The sequence below is a fragment of the Jaculus jaculus genome, chromosome 2, assembly GCF_020740685.1.
Source record: "Jaculus jaculus isolate mJacJac1 chromosome 2, mJacJac1.mat.Y.cur, whole genome shotgun sequence".
NCBI lineage: Eukaryota > Metazoa > Chordata > Mammalia > Rodentia > Dipodidae > Jaculus > Jaculus jaculus.
The window spans coordinates 3,392,166-3,419,048 of record NC_059103.1 but is presented as its reverse complement, the minus strand read 5'-3'; the positions used below and the strand labels follow the sequence as shown (position 1 = coordinate 3,419,048).

General features: G+C 48.3%; 1 protein-coding gene across 3 annotated transcripts in view; it reads right to left on the bottom strand.

Annotated features, from left to right (window-relative positions):
- Positions 1-586: 586 nt before the first annotated feature.
- The window catches only part of Wipi2 (WD repeat domain, phosphoinositide interacting 2), a 41,451-nt gene continuing 15,154 nt past the window's right edge, over positions 587-26,883 (bottom strand). Inside the window, exons 1-11 of one of the 3 annotated variants that reach the window (XM_045143646.1) lie at positions 17,171-17,258; positions 13,891-14,060; positions 11,945-12,041; positions 11,275-11,372; positions 10,414-10,506; positions 6,321-6,391; positions 5,184-5,291; positions 4,329-4,493; positions 3,525-3,632; positions 1,869-2,026; positions 587-1,227 (exon numbers count right to left, since the gene is read on the bottom strand). In XM_045143646.1, coding sequence (XP_044999581.1) covers positions 1,115-1,227; positions 1,869-2,026; positions 3,525-3,632; positions 4,329-4,493; positions 5,184-5,291; positions 6,321-6,391; positions 10,414-10,506; positions 11,275-11,372; positions 11,945-11,990 — 960 coding nt within the window. In that variant the 5' untranslated portion in view covers positions 11,991-12,041; positions 13,891-14,060; positions 17,171-17,258 and the 3' untranslated portion in view covers positions 587-1,114. Of the gene's footprint in view, positions 1,228-1,868; positions 2,027-3,524; positions 3,633-4,328; positions 4,494-5,183; positions 5,292-6,320; positions 6,392-10,413; positions 10,507-11,274; positions 11,373-11,944; positions 12,042-13,890; positions 14,061-17,170; positions 17,259-26,883 lie in introns of those variants that run through there. The other 2 variants (XM_045143644.1, XM_045143645.1) reach the window with 2 other exon arrangements.

Genomic DNA, 26,883 nt, shown 5'->3' with positions numbered 1-26,883 from the left:
AATGGCAGCTCTCGGGCACTGGGGCAGAAGGGCTGCTGCAGTTCAAGGCCAGCCTGGACGAGAGACTTTCCCACTCCTCCCCAGACAGAAAAAGAACACAGAGGCGAGGCAAACACTGCAGCTTCCAGTCACACCCTCTCGCCACCTTGCTGTACTACTTCGTGAGACTGAAGTAGAAAAGGCACATGCTCCCTTGGTAAGGGAGTGTCTATCAACTCTCTCTTAGATCTCTTCCCTCTGCTACTCATTCTGGAAAGGGGAGCAGAGCAGAGCCCATCAGTGACACTTGTCACAGCCAGCCAGGTGCCAGGGCACCTTACCTGTGCTTCCTCGGGCACAGAGGAGCCGCTAAGCTCTCCTTTAAAAACAAAACAAGCCACACTCGGGAGAGCAGTAGTGGGGCCAAGATCCTTCAGTGACCAAGTGGAGCAAGTCCCCTGGCTCCAGGTGACCCATGCATGTGAAGCTTCAGACTCACCTGCTGTCAGAAAGAAAGGCACAGAGTATCAGAATCCTCTCCTCTTTCCGATATCCCCACAGAGAGTAAAACCAGAAGCAAAGGTCTACCATGGAGGACAAGTCCCACAATGGTCCAACTTGGAGTTTAATTAACAAAATAAGATGCAGGGAAAATGGTCCATGTGGGCTATACTATCCAAGGCCGCTGTCTGCTGGTACCATGGCAGGTCCCAGAGGATGGCCCTGTCCCTGCAGAACCAGCCTCAACAACTAGAACCACTGCACGCCATGTCTTCCTCACGCATACCATTGTGACACTGTAGACATCAGACCAGACAACCGCAGTTTGCTGTGGAGTGGCTGCTGGCGCCCAGGCTGGCTTGGCACATCATGCATGCAAAGCAAGGGGACTCCATGGACTTCACCGAACAATTAATTTTGGCAAAAAAAGGAAACAAAAAATAAAAAGCTAAAATTCATAAGCAGGATTAAAAGCAACTGAAGTGAAAATGGTGTATTTTCTCAACAGTATGGAATTAGACTATCACTACAATCTTTTTTTAAAGTCTCTGCCATCCTCTCTCCCAGTTCAGGTCAAAGTTCATAGCAGCAGTGCACCAGTCCTTGGCCAGGCCGGCATCCCTGCCAGGGCTGGTCAGTCCGTCCGCAGGATCATGGGAGGGTGCTCGCTGTCTTCATCTAGGCGCAGGGCACTGGCCTCATCCTCCAGACACACACCGCCCACAGCACCCAGGTCATCTGTGTAGGCTGCAAAGAAACAATGGAACTATCTTAAGATCCGGGACAACTCCAGGCTGCGCTCAGCAATCAGCATACGGAGAGCTGTGGCCACACTAAGGCCTCCAGACTGGGAGTTTCTCAGCTTCAGGAGCCCAAGGCCTCTGCATGAACAGCGGGTGCCGAAGGCACAAGCTCGCTCTTTTGGGACCAGGTACTAAAAAGGGCTCAAGCTGGTGACACATCACTGCAGACAATGTTCCACGTGGCTGAGAGGCTGATGCACTAAGAGCAGAGGCAAGCGCAGTTTCTCCTGCGAGCAAACTCCTTTCGCGTGAGAAGCTGGCCTGCACGAGTGGAGGGGTGATGCACGGTGAGTGCGGCTGTGTGCTGCAGGTGTGGCGGGGGCCCTGAAGGCCTCTGCCCTCCCACAGCCGAGCGTCTGCCGGGGCCCGCGGACGCAGGCAAAGGTGCAGCAAGCATGGGGCCAGGTGGGGAGGACTTGATCCCCACTGGCCCCAAAGTTTCTTGCTCTGCCACCCAGCCTCTCAGGCCTCAGAAGCAGAAGTGGACAAGCATTCTAGGAAGACTGCTTCTTTTCCATGGTCAAGGGGGGTAGGAACCCCAGAAATAGCACAACACGAGGGACCCCACAACCACTGCTCAATTACCTTCTAGGTTGGCGTCCTGCCCCTTACCAAGTCTTGTCGGGGACGAGGGCACATAAGAACCTTTGGCTGCTGCTGTGCCATACGTTTGAGTTACTAAGGGGCAGTCGTGAGAGGCGGAATCGACAATCTCATTGGTTGTCTCCATACTCCCATCCAGCCTGGAGAAAAGGAACAAGGTCAGACTCAGTTTCAAGCTAGATGTGGCTCATGGAGCCACGGCACATGGGAGGCTGAAGCAGGATTCCCCTGAATTCAAGTCCAGCCAGGGCAACAGAGAAACATGTCCTGTCTTAAAACACGTCCTGCAGGTCAGCATGAGCAGTCACAGTACGGCCTCGGTGGGGTCTGAGGTGTCTGTCTAGTGGTAAGGTTTCATCAGATGGCTACTGCTACCCTCCCCCACTCCAGCCACCCAAACGACCTGCTGCCTGGGATTTTTTTTCTCTGAGGCAGGGCCTCACTCTAGCCCAGGCTGACTTGGATCTCACTTTGTAGCTTAGGTTGGCTTGGAATCCATGACAATCACCCTACCTCAGCCTTCCAAGTGCTGGGATTAAAGGTACGTACCACTATACCTGGCCCCTCTGGGATTTTTACAAGATGACTTCCTTTTGGAAGCCAGGCATGGTGGCAATGCCTTTAATCCCAGCACTTGGGAGGCAGAGGGAGGTGCATCACTGTGAGCTCGAGGCTACCCTGAGACTACATCGTGAATTTCAGGTCAGCCTGGGCTAGAGTGAGACCCTACCTCGAAAAGAAAAAAAAAAAAAGTTGTTTGGGTTGGAAAGATGGCTTAGCAGTTAAAGCTTGGCAAAGCCCAAGGACCCAGGTTTGATTTCCCAGTACCCATGTAAAGCCAGATGCACAAGGTGGTGCATACATCTGGAGTTCATTTGCAGTGGCTTGAGGTCCTGGTGCACCCATATCCATTCTCTCTCTTTCTTTCAGTGGTTAAAGGTGCTTGCTTGCAAAGCCTGCCAGCCTGGGTTGATTCCCAATACCCATGTAAAGACAGATGTACAACATGGAACATGCACCTGAAGTTCATTTGCAGTGGCAAAAGGCCCCAATGTGCCCCTCCCCAAATAAATCCAAATATTTTAAAAATGCATCTATTAGTAGTGTGTAGTGTGTGTTGTATGCCGTCTCTTGCTGCTGTAACTGAACACAAGATGTAAGCATCACCCATTATGTCAGGCTTTACAAGGATGCTGGGGAATCAAGCCCGGGCTGGCAGGCTGCGTAAACAAACACCTTCAATGTCCGAACCATTTCCCTAGCCTGAAGTTTTTTTTTTTTTTGCATAGGGAACTGGATGACAGAAGTCACACGCTCACCTCCCAACTGACATGTGAATTTCCTCTTTAAGAGGACATTGGGATCCCGAGGCAAGCAGCAGGTTCTCTAGAACATGCACTGCCCATGAAGACACTGCTGTGGCTTCTCACTGTGTAAATGAGGGGCCTCATCCTCAGGTAGGAACTGGGCACCTCTCCTCCCTCTGGATAGGGTGGGAGAATAGGAGGCATCTTGGCACCAGGAGAATGGACCTCATTGGTTAAGCAAAGTTTACAAATGGTGCAGGCCGGCAGGTCAGTGTCTGCATTACTGGTCTCTAAGAGACTGTAAGGCTGCCCACCTGCAGAGGGGCCTCACCTGTGCTGGCGCATCAGGGCACACTCGCCACCCTCCTGGGGGTCCAGGTTGTACATGTACAAGTAGCCGTCAGATGCTCCCACCAGCAACCGGGGAATCTTCTGGATCCTAAGGAGAAGAAAAAGTGTCAGGTTTAAGGCCAAGATTTCACAAATGTAGCACGGATAATAACCCACCCACAGCCAGCACAAACTGTTTACTGTACTTGGGAGTATAAACCAGGGCTAAGTGGTCTGGGTCTGAAAGCAAGTGCCGAACGGACGGTTTCTCTCTCTGGTCACCTGGGGGGCGCTGAACCGAACTTTCCGAGTGTGCTCGTACTTGCTTCAGCACCACAGGCTGGGGCTCCCTCAGCTGAGTGACTCAGGCAGCAAGGACGGAAGGTACTGCTAGCGAGAGTCACAGACCCAATGATCTGCTGCCACTGACTTTTACAGGCTCAAGCTCTGCTGCAGACGATCCCAATGCCACATGAGCCTTGTGTGCTAGGAACTGTGCTCTGGATCTCAGGATAGCCCCCACCGTGACACTGCTCCTGTGGCTCACAGGACTGGGTGGTGACATTTCCTATATCTGACGTACAAGGGAGATTTTGGGGAGAAAATGCCACAGAGGAAGCACCCAGGTCTCAGGTCTGTGGGTCGTTCCACTCCAGGCAAAATGAGATGGAATCCAGGCACGGATGTGCTGGGTAGGGTCACATACAACTTCGCAGCCCAGAAACCAGCACCGTGGCTTGGCTTCCTCACGCAGATGTGCATGGGGCCAGGGTCAGGGACGCAGGCTTCAGCCTTGCTCACGTACGTTGCTAATGAGCAGATGTTCTTGTGGCCACAGAATGGCAGGCGGACAGTGGCAAAAGCTCTGCCCTGGTTAAACATCTCGGTCACTTGTGAGGGCAGGTAGCTAGTGGATGCCATGAGCACCTTCCCAAAGTAGCCAGTCCAGGTAGTGGGCTCCTCTGGAGGTCTGGAAGGAAAGAAAACATCCACCAGCAAGCACATGAGGCTGGCTTCTCACTAGAATACCACATAGGCAGCCTGGACCCAGCCCAGCAACTTCCCACACCTCACCAAAAAGGAGGTCTGAAGAGCAGCCTCTGTGAAGGGTCAGGTGGGCACTGCTAAGCCTGGGAGCCAAGAGGCCATGTGGTTAGGGGCCACACCCTGCTCTGTAGCAGAAGTCTCCTACCGCCTCGAGTATTCACCTCAACTCATTCTCCCCTGGCCCACGGCTGCTCACCTTGCGCATGCTTGCAAGAGTGCATCAGGAGTACCGACCCTGTGTTGTAGGTGCTCCTCCTTGAACTGGGGACGGGAGGGTGAAGAAGTCTCTCTACCACGCACTCACCGCAGCAGCTGGGGACTGAAGACAGAGGCCGCCCACCTCCTTGCCTGCCTATGGGCAGGCTGGAGACACCGTATCATTCCAGGCCTCACTATACGGGGTGTGGAGACACTACCTATAAACTGCCTCAGTGGGACGGCTCTGTGCTGCACTTTGCCAATGAGTGGGGAAATTTATCAATCTCACACTTACTGTTTAGGAAGTGTGGGTCACCTAGCTCAGGGGAGACTACAGCTGTGCATGCATGAGGCCCAGGTTTGATCTTCACACCCCACGAAGGAAGAGAAAGGAAAATGTGTCTTTGTCACTCACTTCTCCCTCACAGCCTCAAGCTTGAAGATGTGCACGGTCTCAGTGTTGCTGGATGCAGAGAGGAACATGCCGTCCATGCTGAAGGCCAGCGAGCAGATGCTCACACACCTGAGGGCAGTGGGCATGAGTGGGACCCCCGCTCCACCATCATGGACACTGGTGGGGGTAGGTGCTCACACATCTGAGGGGCAGCGGGCCTGAGTGGGACCAAGCTTCATCACTACATACACTGGTGGAGGGAAGCGGAAATCCCCAGGGATTTCTAACTACAGCTAAAACACTCCTGTTCTCCTGTTGTGAGCACACGTGGACCTACTAATATCTTTTTATTTCTCTCAGCCACCTCTGTAGAAACTCTGTTGATAGAGAAACCTGTTCAAGGTGACCATCTTACTTCTGTGAGACAGCCTCTAGCATCTCACTGTGTAGAACAGGCTGGCATCAAGCTTGCAACCATCCTACCACCTCTGCAAGAGCCATTCTTTAACATGGCCTGAACCAGTCTGTCTCCCCAAAGGATTCCAATTATGAAAGGAGTAAGGGTGGAATGAGACCATTTTTAGGTGGGCGAGGTGGAGTCCATTCTCTCAGGTTGGAGAATTCCTGGTGAGGTTTTGGAGCAAAGCCGTCAGCTGGAGTCTCTACAGTGTGCCCCACACGTCACTAAAATTCTCAAAACCACTAAATAAACAAGCTTCCCTTTTACCCTTTTACTTAAGGGCAGTGTTCCCACTGTCCCCAGACTTATGGAAGCATGTACAAGATCGAGAAGGTGAGGGACAACAGACGGGCACACACACACAGCGTGGTTTGGCCAAGCCTGGGGCTTACGGCAAGGGTGTGCAGAGACCCCCAGCAGGCACTGTGCGTAGATGAGGCTGCTATCCTGTATCTTGAAGTGCTGGGCACAACCTGGCTGTTTGGTCTTGTCACCCTCCCAATGTCCAGCCCTTTTCTGTCCCCTGCTTCAGGCAGGATCAATGCCTCTTCAGAGAGATACCTGCCCTGATGAGACTTTAGGTGCAGCCTGACAGCAGTGGATGGAGGACCATGCACTTCACTGTGTTTGGCCACAGGTACAGAAACCAAAATCTAAACATCACCTCCCGGGTTTGTGTGGAGACGTGGGTACTTTACCTTTTTACTCCTCTCCGGAACTCAAAGAGTTTCTGTCCCTCTGGAATGGAAAATACTCTAATCACGGTCCCCTATAGCAAAAAAAGAAAAGAGGGAAGGAAATAGAATTTTAGCTGAATAAAAACAGGCCCTGTTTCTTTCCCATCACACTACAACTGAAGAATGTGTTCTGTTCCCAGTGGTTGCTTCCTGGCCATTCTCCTCTGAGCTCCGGCTCTGGGGTTCTGCACCACACTGCCAACGTGCCTCAATATCCCCTCATCACACTACCTGATACCACAGCCCTTCCTTAAGCACAGACCACTGTAGTTTACAGCTATTTTAGACATATCCAGCGGATGTACTGCATAACAGTCAAGGCTTAAACAAAAAGCCTCTGGAGAGTGAACACTAAGAAAACCTAGGAACTTCCCGGCTCCAGTCCTGCCGAGCACCTTCCTCTCCGCTGCAAACTGATGCAGTAATCATGGAGGCTTAGTGGGAGATGATCTTACTAATGACATAAAGGGGAAAGTCCACCCTTACATGATGATCTCTTGAACTTCTATTTCTTTCTTTTTTTTTAGTTAAGGTTTCACTCCAGCCCAGGCTGACCTGGAATTCACTATGTAGTCTCAGGGAGTCTTCGAACTCACACCCAGCTGACTTCTTGACCTTCTGATCCTCCTGCTTCCACCTCTCAAGGACTGGAATTGGAGCCATGCAGCACCAGACCTGGTCTATTTGTACTGGGGATGGAACCCAGGGCTTTCTGCAAGCCCTATCAATCAGCTCAGCTAAGCCACATCCCTAGCCCTAAAGACATACATTAATTTTAAAAATACTTATTTATCAGAGAGACAGAGTCAGACAAAGCATGGGCACTCCAGGGCCTACAGCCACTGCAAATGAACTCCAGATGCATGCACTACCTTTTGCATCTGGCTTACATCAGCACTGGGCAATTGAACTTGGGTCATTAGGCTTTGCAAGTGCATGTTTGTTTCACATGTGAGGGTGTATGTATGTGGACACATGTGGAGGCTAGAGAACAACCTCTGATGTTGCCCCTCAGGTACACCTGCCCACCATTTTGAGACAGGGCCTCCAACTGGCCTAGACTGGCTGGCCGGGATCCTCTGTCTCTGCCTCCCCGGTGCTGGGTACAGTGCGCACCACCACTGGCACTTTCATGTGAGTTCTGGGGGCTGAAAGGAGGCCTTCATGCTTGCAAGGCAAGCATTTTACTGACTATGCCACCCAACATATTTTCATTTACTTGCGTGCGTGCAACACACACACACACATGCACCAGGGCTGTTTGCCACTACAAAGGAATGCCAGATGTATGTGTTACTTTTTGTGACCTGGCTTTACACAGATAGGTACTGGGGAACTGAACCTGAGCTGTCAGGCTTTGCAAGCAAGTGTCCTTGAAAGTTGAGCCATCTCCCCAGCCCCACATGTAATGTTCATGGTGTATGTACTGGGTCACATCAGCCAGGAGTCATTTCCAGACTAGAGACAGCATCTCCTCCAAAGACTGAGTCCCATGCCCTCAACACAGTGGTGCTGGAAAGGCCATGACGGAGTAACTCAGAGGATTCTGTTTAAGTGCAAGTGAAGCCTTTGTCCTTCAGGGCACAGAGAAATAATTCTGTTTTAACTGCTCTTGATAGTCCATCAAGTGCTGTGGGAGTTTTCTAAGAGTTAATATAAAACCTAACGGAGCTGGAGAGATGGCTTAGTGGTTAAGGCACTTGTCTGAAAAAGCCAAAGAACCTATTTTTGATTCCCCAGGACTCACTTAAGCCTGATGTGCAAGGTGGCACATGTGTCTGGAGTTTGTTTGCAGCAGCTGGAGGCTCTGGCCTGCCCATTCTCTCAAATAAATAAATAAATAAATAAAGATAAAAAACCTAACACTAAACTCTCCTCTAGCCCCAGGACATTTTTTCCCCTCTCTTGAGGTAGGGTCTTACTCTAGTCTCCCAGGCTGACCTTGAACTCACAGAGATCCTCCTACCCCCACTTCCTGAGTCTGAGTGCTGGGATTAAAGACATGTGCCATCATGCCCCACTGCCTGAGGAGTTTTGAGTGCAGTGCTTGCTGCTCTAGCTCACGACGTGCACTGAGCTCCTTTGAGGATAGAAGACTCTTATCTAACTGACGGGCTGGGTAAGAAACAGACTGATAGCAGCGTCACCTGTGAACATGAGGGAGGCGTTGCCTTTGCGGTCTCGAGTCAGACTACTGGCGTGGGTACAAACAACGGCATTGACAAAATCATTCCTAAAATCTTCACAGTTCTGCAGAAATGGTTTTAACAACTGTGCTCTATTATTTAATAATAGGCTTGTGGACTGAAACATACCAGTGCTATATACAATCAGGCAGATGTGTTAAATCAGCATGTCTACTTGTCATCAGCTTGAAGAAACAGCTCTCTTAAATTGCTATTTTTTTCCCCCCAAGGTAGCATCTCACTCTAACCCAGGTTAACCTGGAATTCACTATGTGGTTTTATGGTAGCCTTGAATCCACAGGGATCCTTCTACCTCTGCCTCCCATGTGCTGGGATTAAAGGTGTATGCCACCACATCTGGCCGTAAGTCGCTATTTTTCATCAACCTATTCATTTGCACGTGTGTGTATGTGCGCGCACATTAGGGCTTCTAGGTACTTCAAAGGAAAACAAGGTGCTTGGCTACCTCTTATGTCTAACTTATGTGAGTGGCTTGGGAAGCAAACCTTGGCTAGCTAGATTTGTAAGCAGGTGTCTTTAATCATGGAGTCAAGCTTCCCAGTGCCTTAATATCCTGATTTTTTCTTTTTTGGGGGGCAGGGTCTCACTTTAGCCCAGGCTTACCTATAACTCACTCTGCAGCAAAGCCTGGCCTAGAACACCCATGGATCCTTACCTTAGCCTCCCAAGTGCTGGCACTGTGGATGTACATCACCATGTTTGGCCCAGGTTGTTTTAGAAAGCACCTGAGTGTGCTGTATTTGGAACAGCAGCTATTCAGTGAAATAGTGCTAGAAATGAACTGGACCCTACTGCTGGGTCCCAGCAAGCAACCACATCCCAGGAAAGGCTCCAGCCCAGTCATGCACACTGCAGAAGTCTCAAGGAAGCCTGAATGTTAATCAAGTTGCATTTTCACTTGACTAGAAATACAGACAGCTGGGGATGGTGGCCCTGCCAAGAGCCTGGCTACGTCCAAGGTTAGCCTGGGCAACACAGGAGATCTTAGTTAAGGTGCTTGCCTGCAAAGCCAAAGGACTCAGGCTCAATTCCCCAGGACCCACCATAAGCCAGGTGCACAAGTTGGCGCATGTGCCTGGAGTTTGTTTCCAACAGCTGAATGCTCTGGTGCACCCATTTTCTTTCTCTCAAAAAAAAAAAAAAAAAAAAAAAAAAACAGGGCTGGAAAGATGGCTTAGTGGTTAAGGCACTTGCCTGCAAAGCCAAAAGACCTAGGTTTGATACGCCAGGACCCACATAAGCCAGATTCACAAGGTGGCACATGTGTCTGGAGTTTGTTTGCAGCAGCTGGAGGCCCTAGTGCGCTCATTCTCTCTCTCTCTCCCCCCCTTGTCCCTCTTTCCTTCTCAAATAAATAAATAAAAATAAAAACCCCACAAACTCTTACAGCAGAAAAAAAAAAAAAAATCCCCTAACTTCAGAGACAAAATACCAACTCCACCCTAAAAATCCCAAACACTACATCCTTAGAATCAAAAAATGCTTACTGGAATTGTTTGTATTTACCATCAGAAATCCATATAAGAGATTTACATGAAGCCGGGCATGGTAGTACACGCCTTTAATCCCAGCACTCTGGAGGCAGAGGTTGGAGGATTGCCATGAGTTTCAGGTTACTCTGAGAATACATAGTGAATTCCAGGTCAGCCTGGGCTACAGTGAGACCCTACCTCAAAAAAAAAAAAAAAAATTTTCATGAAGCCAGGCGTGGTGGTACACGCCTTTAATCCCAGCACTTGGGAGGCAGAGATAGGAGATCACCATGAGTATGAGGCCACCCTGAGACTGCATAATGAATTTCAGGTCAACCTGGGCTACAGTGAGACCCTAGGTTATGACAGACATACCTTTTCAGAAGCAGTGGCAAGCTTGGTTCCACTTGCATCAAAAGCCAGTGCTGCTAAAGGACTGTCATGAGCTGGGATCATGTTTGCAGCTCTCTGAAACAAGAAAACCAGTAAAATGTGACTTCCACGAGGCAAGAGCCTGAATCAACCTGTTTGTTACCACTTGGCCATCACATAGAAATGGCAACTGCTGCTATTAAACACCATTACAGTCATTACAAGTATCAGATCCACTTGACTGACTGAGGAGAGGCCCAAGGAAGCTGTGGTGGTTTGAAGGCGAAACGTCCCCCCTCGCCTCAAGGCTCGGGCACCTAATCCCCAGCTGGCAGTGCTGTCTGGGAAAGGTGTGGCTCTCTGGGAGGTGAAGCCTTGCTGGAAGAAGCGTGTCATGGGGAGCGGGCCTTGGGGGTTTGGAGCCAGCCCTGCCTGCTGTCCTCAGCTCCCCACTGGTGAGATGTGACACTCTGTTGTGTGCTCCTGCCCATGCTTTCCCCACCACAATGGAAAGTCCTCGTGAAATGTAAGCTGAAGGATGTCCTTTCGTACCACGAGTTGCAGTTGGCTGTTTTGTCCCAGCAACAATAAAGGTACAGAAACACTGCTCAGACTTTACAAAAAGCAGAGCAAGTCATCCACAGTTTGCTACATTCCTGCTGACACACAGGACTGGAGTTCAGCACTGGGCACGCTGACAGGCGTGGAGGCAGGCTTAACTGGACCTGCTCTGCCACCAAGAAGGGAACGGTGGGGAAGGCTATGCTGTAGGGCCGGGGAAGCTAGAGGGCCAAGGACATTGCTGCAGTCCTTTCTAGACAACAAACATTTCCAAAAGCTGCCCAAGTACACAGGGCACCTCACCAAATTAATGGTGTCGAAGACCTGCACCTCTCCGATGGTCGCACTCCCTGGATATGCCAAATAGCAGTTGTCATTGTTTATGGACAGTGCGCACAAGCCTGTGACAAACACAAACAAGAGAATGCACATCAAGTCTGAAAGGATTTCCCTCTAGGTTGTGAGACAGAATTTAGCATTTACTTAACAAATAACGAAAAAAAATAAATAAATAAAGGTAACTTTGATAATCTCTCACTGAATTGTTTTAAGTTCATACTCCCAAGGTACCACACCCTGGGTGATGCCACTATCAAAGACAGATGAAAGGGTTTTGGTTTGAAACCATCAGCAGAAAGCCACCAGGTGTGGTGGCATGTGCCTTTAATCTCAGTACTCGGGAGGCAGAGGTAGGTAGGTATCTGTGAGTTCAAGGCCACCCTGAGACTCCATAGTGAATTCCAGGTCAGCCGGGGCTAGAGTGAGACCCTACCTTGAAAAACCAAAAAACAACCAGAAAGCCAATAAAACCAATGTGATTACATGGCCATAGCATCACGGAAAGGTAGCCCCGCCTACAATCATGGTGTTTCTGCACGCCTCATCTGTGCACAGACAGGAGGCTCTCTAACCTACAGCTGTCTTCAGTAAGAACAGACACAAAAAACCAGCACCTCTCTTTGCAGCGGCTTACCTGCAGGGTTTGGGGGTGTCTCCCGGATAGTGTGCAGTACCTTCATGTCCCTGATGTTGTGTATATACAGTGACTCTTCTAGACACACAATGAGCCTCTAGAACAGTGAGAACAAAGACGACAGTAAGAACCCAGGTCGTCTTCACATGTCCTCTACTCTGAGGACAGTACAGGCTGACAAGTGAGGCTCAGTTGGCTTCCCACTGACAATCAAGTACCATCTAAAGCCACAGCACCAGCTCCCATGACTGTACGTGTAAGAGAAACAAGGAATTCTAACTAAGAGACTTGACTCAGTACCTTGTACTGGTGAACTAGAGCTGAGCAAAGGGGGATAACAAGATCTGTAAGACAAACTGCTTAAAAAAAAAAAAGCCAGATGTGGTGGCACACGCCTTTAATCTCTGCACTCAGGAGTCAGAGGTAGGAGGATCACCGTGAGTTCGAGGCCGCCCTGAGACTACACAGTGAATTCCAGGTCAGCCTGGGCTAGAGTGAGACCCTACCTTGAAAAAAAACAAAAACAAAACAAAACAGGGGCTGGAGAGATAGCTTAGTGGTTAAAGGTGCTTGCTTGTAAAGCCTGTTGACCCAGGTTCAATTTCCCCAGCACCCACCTAAAGCCAAATTCACAAGGTGGTGTAAGTGTCTGGAGTTCACTTGTAGCAACAAGAGGCCCTTGGTGCCACCATACACACACACTCTCTCATAAATAAGAAAGACTACTTACGCAAACAAACAAATGGACAAAAAACTATGAGTCGGATCAGGTAACAGTAGCCTACTATCTATTATTCTGGCAAAAACAAACAGGGAGGGGCAGGCGACATAGTTCAGTGTAAATGAGGCCTGAGTGAGCCAAGTATTCAAGCCCAGAGTATGGGAAAAGCACAGCCTTACTCTGCACACTGCTGCTTTTGCTGCAGCGCTGGCTTGTGTTAAAGACAGGCATGCAGATCCTAGATGAACCAGCAGGGAAAACTCTCACACACAGGCTCTGCACGGTGGTTGCACATGAACGTGCACCTGGATGTCTTGAACTTAAACACTGTTCAAGCTGTTAACCTGCACTGTTGGCTGACAGGCCATTTTCCAGGTTTAGTCAGGTAAGCCAGGTGCACCTGCAGCTGACTGCTTTATAAAGCTCCCCTCAAGAATCTGGCCCCCTACTCTAAGGGATACACAGCTGCTGCCCAGGCAGTGTTCTCTGCAGGGCCAGCACACTGCTGCCACAGAAAAGGTCACAGGCCATGGCTGCCTGTGAGCACATCAAGGCCAGGAGACAGCCTTGTTAGCTTTGGAGAAAACACTAGTTAACAATTTAAAAAAGGAAGCCGGGGTGGTGGCGCACACCTTTAATCCCAGCAGAGGCAGAGGTAGGAAGATCACTGTCAGTTCGAGGCCACCCTGAGACTACAAAGTGAATTCCAGGTCGGCCTGGGCTAGAGTGAGACCCTACCTCAACCCCTTCCCCTGAAACCCCAACACTTTAAAAAAGGGAAACAGTCTTGTCTTAAAGTAATTTTATAAAGCCCATGCTATTTCTGGACGAATGTGTGGACAGACACACAGTGAGACTTGCTCCCTGGAACATGAATGGGAAGGGCGAAGACAGTCATGCATGGACTTGTCTGAACAGCAGTCAATGTGAGGTGACTGGCAGGCGGCCAAAAGCCTGACCCTCTGAGTCTTGGTAGACAACAGGCAGTGCACACTTTTTAGTGTGTGTGACAGGTTCTCATGTATTTCAGGCTGGCCTCGAACTCATTATGAAGCCTAATTCTAAGTTCCTGATCCTCCTGCCTCTACCTCCCCACTGCTGATGGCGTGCAGCGCTGGGGACCCAACCTCGGGCTTCTGGTCTGCTGGCAAGCTCTGCACCCACTGAGCCACTTCCCCAGCCCAGGCAGAGTTCACTTGCAGTGCGAGTCAGCACAGCAGCTCACCTGCCTGTTGAGCTTCACGGCCAGTATTGTGTTGGAGTAGCTGTAGTTGCAGATCTCGGTTCCCTTTTTAAAGTGGCAAACCTTCAGCTTCCTGGGCGCTTTGAGGCTAACGATTGCTACTAAGCTGCTCGAGAACAATCTTTCTACAATGCACACATCTTCAGTATCAGCTGAAATTAGGAAGGGAAAATGCACATGAGGCTCAGACATCTCCAAGTCAACAGGCACAATCTGTCCACAGATACAAGGGCATGCACACCTAGCTGGCACAGGACAGAGCACCACAGGGCATGTGGGCTGACATGCCCCCACGAAGCGTAGGGACAGTGGGGGATGAAGTTCTGATCATCTGGAGCGACCACGGTGCTGCCACTATAAATATTCAGAGATGCCAAATGACAGACTTACTCGAAGGGTTCCTTTAAATAAGCTTGACTGCTGAAGTAGATGGTGTGGCTTGAAAGCCTGCTTGTTAGTTTGGAAAGCCAGGCTACCAGATAAAGTGAAAGAACAAAGTCAGGGCCAGGTTAGGGCCCAAGCCACAGCTGGCGGGCAAAAGCCATATTCTGATTGTGAGTTTGGATCTTTCCCTGGGCTGATGCTATGCCATGCAGGATGTCCTTGTGGTGACACTGGGTGGTGGCAGTGAACCTCTGCTCCCAGTCAGCCCACCATCACCAGGTAGAAAACCCAAGCTGTTGTGAATTAAACTCAGTGGGACGGACACACACACACACACACACACACACACACACACACACACAACACACCCAGTATAGACACAGGGGTGGGGACTGGGAAGACGGCTCAGCAGTTAATGGTGCATGCTTGCTTGCAAAGCCTGTTGGCCTGGATCTGATTCACCAGTGTCCTCATAAAGGCAGATGCACAAAGTGCGCATGCATCAAGTTCGCCTGCAGCAGCAACAGGCCCTGGCATATTCGTGCTTGCTCTCACTCCTTTCTATCACAAGTAAGTAAATAAATGAATACTAGAAAAAAAACCCAAAAAGAAGTAGGACTAGTTGGAAAGAGAGGTTTCAGTGGGAAGGGGACAACAGAAGGTAAGAGGGTAAATGTGACCGAAATACATTATATAACGTATAAAGTTATCAAAACATAAACTAAGAAAGAGAGAAATCAATCAATCAATAAAGCAAGCAAACAACAACAACAAAACCCCAGGAACAATGGGCTGGGAAATGGCTTAGTTATTAAAGGAGCTTGCTTGCAAAAGACTGGTTTGATTCCACAGTACCCATATAAAGCTTAATAATGTAGCCAGGTGTCTAAAGTTCTTCTGAGAGGGCCCTGTCTCTCTCTGTCTCACATAAATAAGTTATTTTTAAAAAAGGAAAGATGGGCTGGAGAGATGGCTTAGCGGTTAAGCGCTTGCCTGTGAAGCCTAAGGACCCCGGTTCGAGGCTCGGTTCCCCAGGTCCCACGTTAGCCAGATGCACAAGGGGGTGCACACATCTGGAGTTCGTCAGCAGAGGCTGGAAGCCCTGGTGCGCCCATTCTCTCTCTCCCTCTATCTGTCTTTCTCTCTGTGTCTGTCGCTCTCAAATAAATAAATAAAAAAAAAATTAAAAAAAAAAACAAAAAAAAAACCAAAAAAAAAAAAGGAAAGAAAAATGCAGGAACCACTCCCCACCCTTAAACAAAAGCAGAAACAACTACTGACGAGAGCTCTGGGATGCAGCTTTTTGTAAGTTGTCATTCATGGTGTGGTGGACTTTTCAGTGATGCATCTGCCTTTCAGTCACCTATGTTCCTGTCACCTCAATAAACTTATTTGTTAAAAAAAGGGGGGGGCTGAAGGCCAGGAGTGGTAGCAAACACCTTTAATCCCAGCACACGGGAGGCAGAGGTAGGAGGATCGCCATGAATTCGAGGCCACCCTGAGACTCCATAGTGAATTCCAGTTCAGCCTGAGCTAGAGTGAGACCCTACCTTGAAACACAAAACCAAAAAAAAAGGGGAGGGGGTCTGGAAAGATGGCTTAGTGGTCAAGGCATTTGCCTACAAAGCCAAAGGATCCAGGTTTGATTCTCCAGGACCCACATAAGCCAGATGCACAAGGTGGCGCATGCATCTGGAGTTTGTTTGCAGTGGCTCGAGTGCTTTTAGTTCCAGCACTCAGGAGGCAGAGGCAGGAGGATCACTGTGAGTTTGAGGGCACCCTGAGACTACATAGTGAATTCCAGGCCAGCTCGGGCTACAGTGAGACCCTTCCTAAAAATAAACAAAATTAAAAAGAAAAAAAAAAGGCACACAGAGACCCAGGAATAGGAAGAAGCAACTTTCTGTTTAACATTTTTCTACTTTCTATTTTTATGTACGCACGCGCATAATGCGCATGTATGTGGGTGCATGTGCCACAGCGCATGTGGGGGGTCAGAGGACAGCCAGCCTCGGGGCGTTGCCTCTCCTTCCACCCTTCTGAGATAGCCAGTGAGCTTCACGATCGTCCTGGCTCTGCCTCCATTAACACAGGCAGGCTGGGGCGCCCTTTGCATTTGGCTTTACAAGTGCCTGCAGCTGCTGAGCCATCTCCCCAGCTCAGGAAGGAGTCAAGGATGTGGTTGAGAAATCTATAGCTAACACTATTTTTTTCCCACGGTGGTCTCACTCTAGCCCAGGCTGACTATGTAGTCTCAGGGTGGCCTCAAACTCACAGCAACACTCCTACTTTGGCCTCCCGAGTGCTGGAACTGTATGGGCCACAACACTCGGCTAACACTATTTCTTTTTAAATCTTTTATTTATTTACTTGAGAAAGAAAATGGTCACGCTTGGGCCTACAGCCACTGCAAAACAACCCTTGTGCATCTGGCTTTAGGTGGGTTATGGGGAACTGAACCTGGGTCCTTAGGCTTTGCAGGCAGGTGCCTTAACTGCTAAGCCATCTCTCTAGCCTCTAACACTATTTTTAATGGTGGAAATCTGAATTCTACCCTTGGAGACTTGAGACAAGGACACCTTCTCAACAAACACTGGAAGTCTGGTGCACTGTGACAGGGCCGGAAGGAAAGCAAGTGGAGGCTGTTAACCAGCTTTACCATCATCGTGACTGGTAAAGCCAAGTGTGTAAGCCAAAACCAGAGAGACAAAGCAGGGCAGATACAGTGGTACATACCAGGGAATCCCAGCCCTCAGAAGGCAGGGGCAGAAGGATGACAGATTCCAACCCAGCCTGGGCTACCTAGTGAAAGCTTGTCTGAAAGAAAAACAAAGACCTGAACAAGAATATTCACAGCAGCTCAATCACAACAACTAACCTGGAAGAGAAGAGCCCAAGTGACCTTAACCAGATGGTCAGCTGCCATGTTCACGTACTGTGTGTGCGTCAGACACGGTACAACAGACCTGCACAAAGTTAGAAATGTTCTCACTAGAGTAGAGGCTGTGCTTACATCAAGTCTGGGACAGGCAAACTAAGTTGGCAGGAAAAACCTAGAACCTGTGGCTGCCTCTTGGAGGCAAGAGCTACAAGCCTGAAAGGAAGGTAGGGTGTGTGTGGAGCTTTCTAGGGCCATGGGAAACCTTGACAGGGGTTCAGCATACAGCAATATAGGCATCAGTGGGCACTCACAGACTGTTCACATGGGCTGTGTGCATTATGTGGCTTGTACATTTTGCCTTACAACAAAAGCACTGAGCTTGAAGCCGGGCGTGGCAGTATGCACCTCTAATCCTAGCACTCAGGAGGCAGAGGCAGATGGATTGCCATGAGTTCAAGGCTACCCTGAGGCTACAATTCCAGGTCAGCATGGGCTAGAGTGAGACCCTACCCAAACAAAAACAAAAACAAAAACAAAAAGCACTGGGTTTGGGTGAGGACTTAGCTCAGTGGTAGAGTATTTGTTTAGTATGTGTACAGCCCTAAGTGCAATCCCAGAAATGAAAAATAAAACTTTAAAAATAAATTTTCTTTATTTATTTGAGAGAGACAGAGAAAGTGAGTGAGAGAGAATATAGCCACTGTTCTCTAGCCAATGCAAATGAACTTCAGATACATGCGCCACCTTGTGCATCTGGCTTACATGGGTCCTAGGGAATCAGACAGGAGTCCTTGAGTTTCACACCTTAACTGTTAAGTCGTATCTCTAGCCCTAAAATAAAATTTTTGCCACTGTAGAGATGGCTCAGTGCAAAGTCTGACGTGCCCACATAAAGCCAGATGCACCAAGCAGTGCATGCATCTGAAGTTTGTCTGCAGTGGTAGTAGGCCCTGGTGCACCCATACTCTGTATCGGTCTCTGTCTGAAACAAAGCAAAAAAAAAAAAAAAAAAATTAGAGCCCGAGATGCTGAATGCCACACAGTCGAGTTTCCTGGGCAGTGTCCTGCAGTGTTCTCTGTCACACACACAGAACAAAAGGTTGATGGGTGTGTGGAGGAGACTGTTCTGGAAGTGTGAATCACTCCCGTTCAGCAGTGGATAGATGGCATCGGAGGGAAGTGTCATCTTCACTGTGTCAGCGCCTTTCGTGAAGACTCCTGGGCGGTGGGGGCGGGGGGCAAATTTGTCTGCTCACCTTTCTTGCCTTGCCATGACTTTCCACGTTTATGAAAAAAAAAAAATCACAGGATATTTCCTCCAGGTTTTGTTGTTTGGTTGGGCTATTTTTTTTAAGACATGGTTTCACAAGTACAGAACAGGTCAGCCTCAAATTGTGATTTTCTGGTGTGCATCACCCAACACAGTTTACCTGAGGGGTCATTAAATATGATGAAGGGACTCTGCATATGCCCATCTAGGTTGAACAAGTAGGGGCTGGGACACGGTCAGCTGCTCAAGCGCCCGAGTTCAGAGCCCCGGGCCACGCCCAGCGGGATGCTGGGCTGTCAGCGCCGGTAGTCCCAGTGCACCGAGAGCGAAAAGGGGGACAGCTAGGCCAGCGCACACAAGAGTGGCCACGGCTGACCCTGACTCGAATGAGCTGAAGGTGAGGAAAAGCACTCAGGGGCCTCCATGACACTAGCACTTGCTACCACACATATAGGTAATCAAAAAGGAAAATCATTAAAAACAAATTGCAGATATCAGAATGTCAGGAAAAAAAAAACGCTAAACAAGGTCAAAATACAAATGGCAGCTCATAAAAAAACATTTGCAACCTACACAAATGACTCATTTGCTTTAAAATCAGTAGGAGACAAGTGATCCAATAACAAACAAAAAACAGGACTGAAGGCATGGCGCGGCGACAAAGCCCTTTCCCAGCACGTGTGAAGACCTAGCTTCAATTCCCAGTAAGGCAACAACCAACCAGCAAAAACAAAAGCTGGAGAGTTCAGTAAGCCGCTGCTGCGCGTGCACGAGGACCTGAGCTTGGATGCTCAGCGCTCACATCAAGACCCTGGCTGTAGCCAGGCATGGTGGCACATGCCTTAATCCCAGCACTTGCAGTGCTGAGGTACAAGACTCGTAAGTTCAAAGCTAGCCTGGGACTACAGAATGAGTTCCAGGTCAGCTTGGGATAGACCTTGCCTTGAGAGATGGTTAAGGGGTACCTAATGGCCCAGGTTCAATTCCCCAGTACCCACCTAAAGCCAGCTACATAAAGTGGCACTGACATCTGGGTTTCAGTGGCAGAAAGCCTTGGTACAATCATTCTCTTTCTCTGCTTGCAAATAAATAATAAAAGTATTTTAAAAACAAAACAAAGCCGGGCATAGTAGCTCATACCTTTAATCCCAGCACTTGGGAGGCAGACGTAGGAGGATTGCCGTGAGTTCAAGGCCACCCTGAGACTACATAGTGAGTTCCAGGTCAGCCTGAGCTACAGCAAGACCCTACCTCGAAAAACCAAAAAAGTAAAAAATAAATAAAAAGCCCCCAAACCAAAGCAAGGCATGCCTGTAATCCCCAGCCCTGAGGAGGTAGTCAAAGGATCCCTGGGGCAAGCTGGCTAGCTAGACTAGCTGAATGGATGAGCTCTATGGTCAGTGAAACCCTATCGGCAGGCAGAGGTCGGAGGATCGCTGTGAGTTCGCACTACATAGTGAATTCCAAGTCAGCCTGGGCTAGAGCGAGACCCTACCTCTTAAAAACAAACAAACAAACAGAGCTAATGAGGGCTGGGGGGATGATAAATCTCTGTGGATAAAGCACTTGCTGTGCATCTCATGAGGACCTGAAGTCATAACCCTGTAAAGTGTTGAAAACTGTGGAAGGCTTTTGTAATTCTACCATGCCTCGACCAGAAGGAAGGAGACAGGAGAACTTCCCAGAAGCTCACAGACCAGCAGCCAGCCTAGCAAACATAGTGACTAGCGAGAGACCAAGCCTCACACAACATAGAACGCAAGGACCAATAGCCAAATCTATCCTCTGGCCTCCACATGTGTGTATGGCATGTGTGTCTTCATTCATACACATCACATGCATGCATATGTAACTAATATGTAAACATGCAAAAGTAATTAAGTATATGAAGAGCAAAAATTCAACTCAATTTCCACTGATTCCAGGGGTCTGGCCTCAACAGAGTACTGCCTAGCATTTGCAACGTCCTACCCAGTAAAAGAAGAAGAAAAATCTATAAATAATCAAGGCAGGGCTGAAGAGATGGCCTGGTGGTTAAGGTGGTTGCCAGATGCACAAGGTGGTACACACATCTAGAGTGCATTCACAGCGGCTGGGTGCCCTTGTGTATCCATTCTCTATCTGCCTCTCTCTCAAATAAGTGAATAACTAATAAATAAATAAAAGAAAATCTCAGCTGGGCTGGGGATATGGCTCAGTGGTTAAAGGTGCTTACTTGCAAAGCTGATGGACCCAATTCAACTCCCTAGCATCCACTTAAAGCCAGATGTGCAAAGTAGCTCATGCCTTTAGAGTTTTTTGGCAGTGCCAAGAGGTCCTGGTGTGTCCATTCTCTTTCTCTCTCTACCTCAGAAATAACAACATGTTTTTTTTGCTGGGTGTGGTGGCTCATACCTTTAATCCCAGCTCCCAGGAAGATGACTTAGCTGTTAAGGTGTTTGCCTGCAAAGCCAAAGGACCCAGGTTTGATTCCCCAAGACCCACATTAGCCAGATGCACAAGGGGGCACTATGTCTAGAATTAATTTGCAGTGGCTGGAAGCCCTGGCACACCCAGTCTCTCTCCCTCTCTCTGTCAAATAAATAAAAATATTAATTTTTTTTTCTTTTGTTTATTTTTATTTATGTACTTGAGGGAGGCAGAGAGAGAGAACGGGCGTACCAGGGCCTTTAGCCACTGCAAACAAACTCCAGATACATGCACCACCTTGTTTCTCTGATTTATGTGGATACTGGGGAATTGAACCTGGGTCCTTAGGCTTTGCAGGCAAGCGTCTTAACCTCTAAGCAATCTCTCCAGCCCATTCTCTCTCTCTCTCTCTTTTTTTACATACAACTTATTTTATTATTACCAATAGCAAAAATACACTGAAGAAAATGTCTTAAGAAACTTTCTGACACATTTTTCATACCTACAAAACACTTCATAAAATTACTGAGACTAAAATAGTATAAAACTTACATAAATTGGGAATATTTTAGTGGTTTCCATACATTTGTTTATATCAACTCTGATTTGCTTATAGAAACAGCTGAATAGATAAACAATTCCTTATGTATAATATTGTTATTAAGCTAGATCCCATTACTTTTACGGGTTTAAGAGGTCAGAAATGTAGTAAGCATTGGCTCAGTTCAGCAGCGGGAACTAAATCTCTGATAACAGTACATGTTCGTGAAGGCTCAGCTGAAATTCTGGGGTGTTTTTACTCAGACTCGGAGTAGAGGCCGGAAGAGGACATGATGAAAACATGCTTGTGCAAATTCTTGTGTTGACTTTTCCCTTCCTCGTTCTTTTGCAGCTCATCCTGTCCAGTTGGGAAGGAGGCTACAACCTACAGTGCCAGAATCTTGACAGCGCAGGGGCAGGTGACATCCAGGTGAGCTCTCAGAAGCATTTCCCATCGCAGGCAGAGGACAGGAGGCTTTCTCCCTCCACAGTGAGAACAGGGCTGGGATCATATCAAGGAATTCCTGTTCTGATGGGAATGCTTGGTACCTAAAGTGTCTTCCATATGTCCACCCAAGAGACTGACTAAAAAAATGTATGTGTGAGATGGCTTATTTTTTTATTAAAGAAACAAGGCAAAAAAAAAAAAAATACCATAAGCTCCTCAAGATAGTTTCTTCTGAGCAGAGGGAACAGACAGGGCAGGATGGAAGCCAGAGAGGAAAAAGGACAGGGTAGGGTGGAAGTCTGAGAGGAAACAGGACAGATTAGGGTGGAAGTATGAGAGGAAACAGGACGGGGTAGGGTGGAAGTCTGAGAGGAGACAGGACTGGGTAGGATAGAAGTCTGAGAGGAAACAGGACGGGGTAGGGTGGAAGTCTGAGAGGAGACAGGACAGGGTAGGATAGAAGTCTGAGAGGAATCAGGACGGGGTAGGGTGGAAGTCTGAGAGGAAACAGGACAGGGTAGGATAGAAGTCTGAGAGGAATCAGGACGGGGTAGGGTGGAAGTCTGAGAGGAAACAGGACGGGGTAGGGTGGAAGTCTGAGAGGAGACAGGACAGGGTAGGATAGAAGTCTGAGAGGAATCAGGACGGGGTAGGGTGGAAGTCTGAGAGGAAACAGGACAGGGTAGGATAGAAGTCTGAGAGGAATCAGGACGGGGTAGGGTGGAAGTCTGAGAGGAAACAGGACGGGGTAGGGTGGAAGTCTGAGAGGAGACAGGACTGGGTAGGATAGAAGTCTGAGAGGAGACAGGACGGGGTAGGATAGAAGTCTGAGAGGAGACAGGACGGGGTAGGGTGGAAGTCTGAGAGGAAACAGGACGGGGTAGGGTGGAAGTCTGAGAGGAAACAGGACGGGGTAGGGTGGAAGTCTGAGAGGAAACAGGACGGGGTAGGGTGGAAGTCTGAGAGGAAACAGGACGGGGTAGGGTGGAAGTCTGAGAGGAAACAGGACGGGGTAGGGTGGAAGTCTGAGAGGAAACAGGACGGGGTAGGGTGAAAGTCTGAGAGGAAACAGGACTGGGTAGGATAGAAGTCTGAGAGGAAACAGGACGGGGTAGGATAGAAGTCTGAGAGGAAACAGGACGGGGTAGGATAGAAGTCTGAGAGGAAACAGGACGGGGTAGGATAGAAGTCTGAGAGGAGACAGGACGGGGTAGGATGGAAGTCTGAGAGGAGACAGGACGGGGTAGGGTGGAAGTCTGAGAGGAAACAGGACGGGGTAGGGTGGAAGTCTGAGAGGAAACAGGACAGGGTAGGGTGGAAGTCTGAGAGGAAACAGGACGGGGTAGGGTGGAAGTCTGAGAGGAAACAGGACGGGGTAGGGTGGAAGTCTGAGAGGAAACAGGACGGGGTAGGATGGAAGTCTGAGAGGAAACAGGATGGGGCAGGGTGGAAGTCTGAGAGGAAACAGGACAGGGTAGAGTGAAAGTCTGAGAGGAAACAGGATGGGGTAGGGTGGAAGTCTGAGAGGAATCAGGATGGGGCAGGGTGGAAGTCTGAGAGGAAACAGGATGGGGTAGGGTGGAAGCCGGAGAGGAAACAGGACGGGGTAGGGTGGAAGTCTGAGAGGAATCAGGATGGGGTAGGGTGGAAGTCTGAGAGGAAACAGGACGGGGTAGGGTGGAAGTCTGAGAGGAAACAGGACAGGGTAGGGTGAAAGTCTAAGAGGAAACAGGACGTTGTAGGGTGGAAGTCTGAGAGGAAATAGGGCGGCGTAGGGTGGAAGCCAGAGAGGAAACAGGACGTGTTTGGATGGATGTCGGAGAGGAAACAGGATGGGGTAGGATGGAAACCAGAGTGTTTTCTATGTATCCTGTCTGTACCTGATTTATGAGTATTCATTTTATATAATTATGAAATAAAAGTTTTTTAAATGCACAATAGGTTTTCTCTCTAAAAAGTTGAAACCTAGCTAAAATTAAATACACACACACACAGTTAACTGTTCGTGTTAAATAAAAAAACATGGTGTTTTTCAATAAGGAAGTGTTTTTCTCCTTATGAGACAGTGTTGGACACTGCAGGAGAAGTAAATGGTGACGAAGCTGTGCTTCATTAGTGAGGATGAACACCTTTCATTCACTCACCTCATCTGAGGGAAAGTCTTAAGATTTACCCAGTATATATTAGGTAACACTATAGTGTAAGATAACCTAATATTTATACTGCCTATTATATATTAGGTAGTGATACAGCTACACAACAAAAATTGCTTCAAGTGGCTTTAAAGCCCAACATTTTTTCCTTTTTTTTAAAAAATTTTTATTAACATTTTCCATGATTATAAAATATATCCCATGGTAATTCCCTCCCTCCCCACCCCCACACTTTCCCATTTGAAATTCCATTCTCCATCATATTACCTCCCCATCTCTCTCTTTTTTTAAAAAAGATTTTTAAAAATATATTTTATTTATTTATTTGAAAGAGAGAAAGAGAGAGAGAATGGGCTCACTGGGGCCTCCAGCCACTGCACACGAACTCCAGATGCCTGTGTCACCTTGTGCATCTAGCTTATGTGGGTCCTGGAGAGTAGAACTGAGATCCTTTGGCTTTGTAGGCAAATGCCTTAACCACTAAGCCCACTCTCCAGCCCCCCACCCCCTCTTTTGAAAAACGTATTTTTAGGGGCTAGAGAGATGGCTTAGTGGTTAAGTGCTTGCCTGTAAAGCCTAAGGGCCTTGGTTCGAGGCTCAATTCCCCAGGACCCACCTAAAGCCAGATGTACAAGGTGGCACATGTGTCTGGAGGTTGTTTATAGTGACTAGAGGCCCTGGTGCATCATTCTCTATCTGCACCTCTCTCTCAAGTAAGTAAATAAATAAAATATTTTCTAAAAAGGAAGGGCTGCTGGAGAGATGTCTTAGAGGTTAAGGTGCCTGCCTCTGAAGCCTAAGGACCTAGGTTTGATTTTCCAAGTCCCACGTAAGCCAGATGCACATGGTGGCGCATGCATATGGGGTTCATTTGCAATGGCTAGAGGTCCTGCTGTACCCATCCTTTCTTCTCAAATAAATAAATAATTAATTTAGGGGGGGAAGGGGTGGAGAGATGGCTTAGTAGTTAGGGTGCTTGCCTGCAAAGCCAAAGGATCCAGGTTTGATTTCCCAGGACCCAATAAACAAGATGCACAAAGTGGCACATGCACCTGGAGATCATTTGCAGTAGCTGGAGGCCCTGGTGTGCCCATTTTCTCTCTCTCCCCTTGCAAATAAATAAATAATAAATTAAGAAAAGGGGGAAGCTGGACATGGTGGTACTCATGTTTAATCCCAGCACTTGGAAGGCAGAGGTAAGAGTGAGTTTGAGACCAGCTGTGGGTTATAGAGTTCCAGGTTAGACTGAGCTACAGCAAAACAACAATGGGGGCTGGAGAGATGGCTTAGCAATTAAGCTTGCCTGAGAAGCCTAAGGACCCTAGTTTGAGGCTCGATTCCCCAGGACCCACATTAGCCAGATGCACAAGGGGGCGCACACATCTAGAATTCATTTGCAGTGGCTGGAGGCCCTGACGTGCCCATTCTCTGCTTCTTTCCCTCTCTGTCACTCTCAAATAAATAAACAAAAGAACTAGGTGTTTAAAAACAACAACAACAATGGGCTGGAGAGACGGCTTAGCAGTTAAGGCACTTGCCTGCAAAGCCAAGGGATGCATGTTTGATTTCCCAGGACCCACGTAAGCTAGATGCACAAGGTGGAGCATGTATCTGGAGTTCGTCTGCAGTGGCTGAAGGTCCTGGTGCATCATTCTCTCTCTCTCTCTCTCTCTAAGTAATATAAAAAAATTTAAAAAAAATGGAGAAGTGAATCCATCTGTAAACTGAAAAGAGCTTAAGACAGCTGAGGCTGTAGAGATGGCTCAGCCGTTAAGGGTGCTTGCTTCCAAAGCCTGATAGCCTGGGTTCAATGCTCTAGTACCCAAGTAAAACACATGAGTCTCTATTTGCAGTAGCAGGAGGCCCTGGCGCACCCTTCCTATTCTCTTCTCAAATAACTGAAATTTAAAAAAGAAAAGAAAAACAGCTGGGCATGGTGGCACACACCTTTAATCCTACCACTGGCAAGGGTGGGGAAGAGGGCTGAGGTAGAAGAATTACCACCAGTAGCCATCCTGGTCTACAAGAGGGATTATACAGGTCAGCTTCAAAACAACAACAACAAAAATACAGATAACAACACAGTAGCATGCACATGAATGTCCAGAGCAGTGCTATATCCAGCACCCAGGGAATGCAAACAGGGATGAGCTGTAACAACATGTCATGTGAATGAAGCCAGCCATACAAGATTGCATTTATCAGCAACATCCAGACAGCAAATCTACAGAAGCAGAAAGATGAATAGCCACGTGGGGGTGGGAGGAACGAGGAGGGACTGCTAATGGACTCAGGCTTTCTTTGGGGGATGATAAAAACGTGTTAAAATTCTATGATGGTAGGCCTGTAACTTAGCAAATACACTACAATCCAGTGGTGTCCACTTTAAACTGATTTACACATACACAGGTACATAAATTACATCCCAAAGAAGCTGATAAACACACACACAGCACAGAAACGCCTCACATGACCTACTGCTTCAGTCTGAACTCTGGCTGATGTACTCAGCTGTGATGCAAGCAGAAAGGAACTCCAAACACCAAGCTGTATTGTCCCTGAGAAAATGGGCCACAGGGACACAGAAGCTCACAGAAAACCCTATCCTTGGACCCAGGGGGAAGTCTGGATGGGTGTCAGGGGGTACTCCAGCTAATGAGTTTTCTAGGGATATAACCACAATTTTCATCTGATTTCCACAGAAGCCAATAATGAGGAAAGGTGAGGCCCTGCATAGGCAAGGGAACCACCTTCCCAACCCCCAGTGACCACAGAGATAAGGTTTTTTTTTTTTTTGTTTTTTTTAAATTTGAGAGAGACAGAGGAGAAAGAGACTGATAGAGAATAAGTACACCAGGGCCTCCACCCACTGCAAGCCAACTCCAGATTG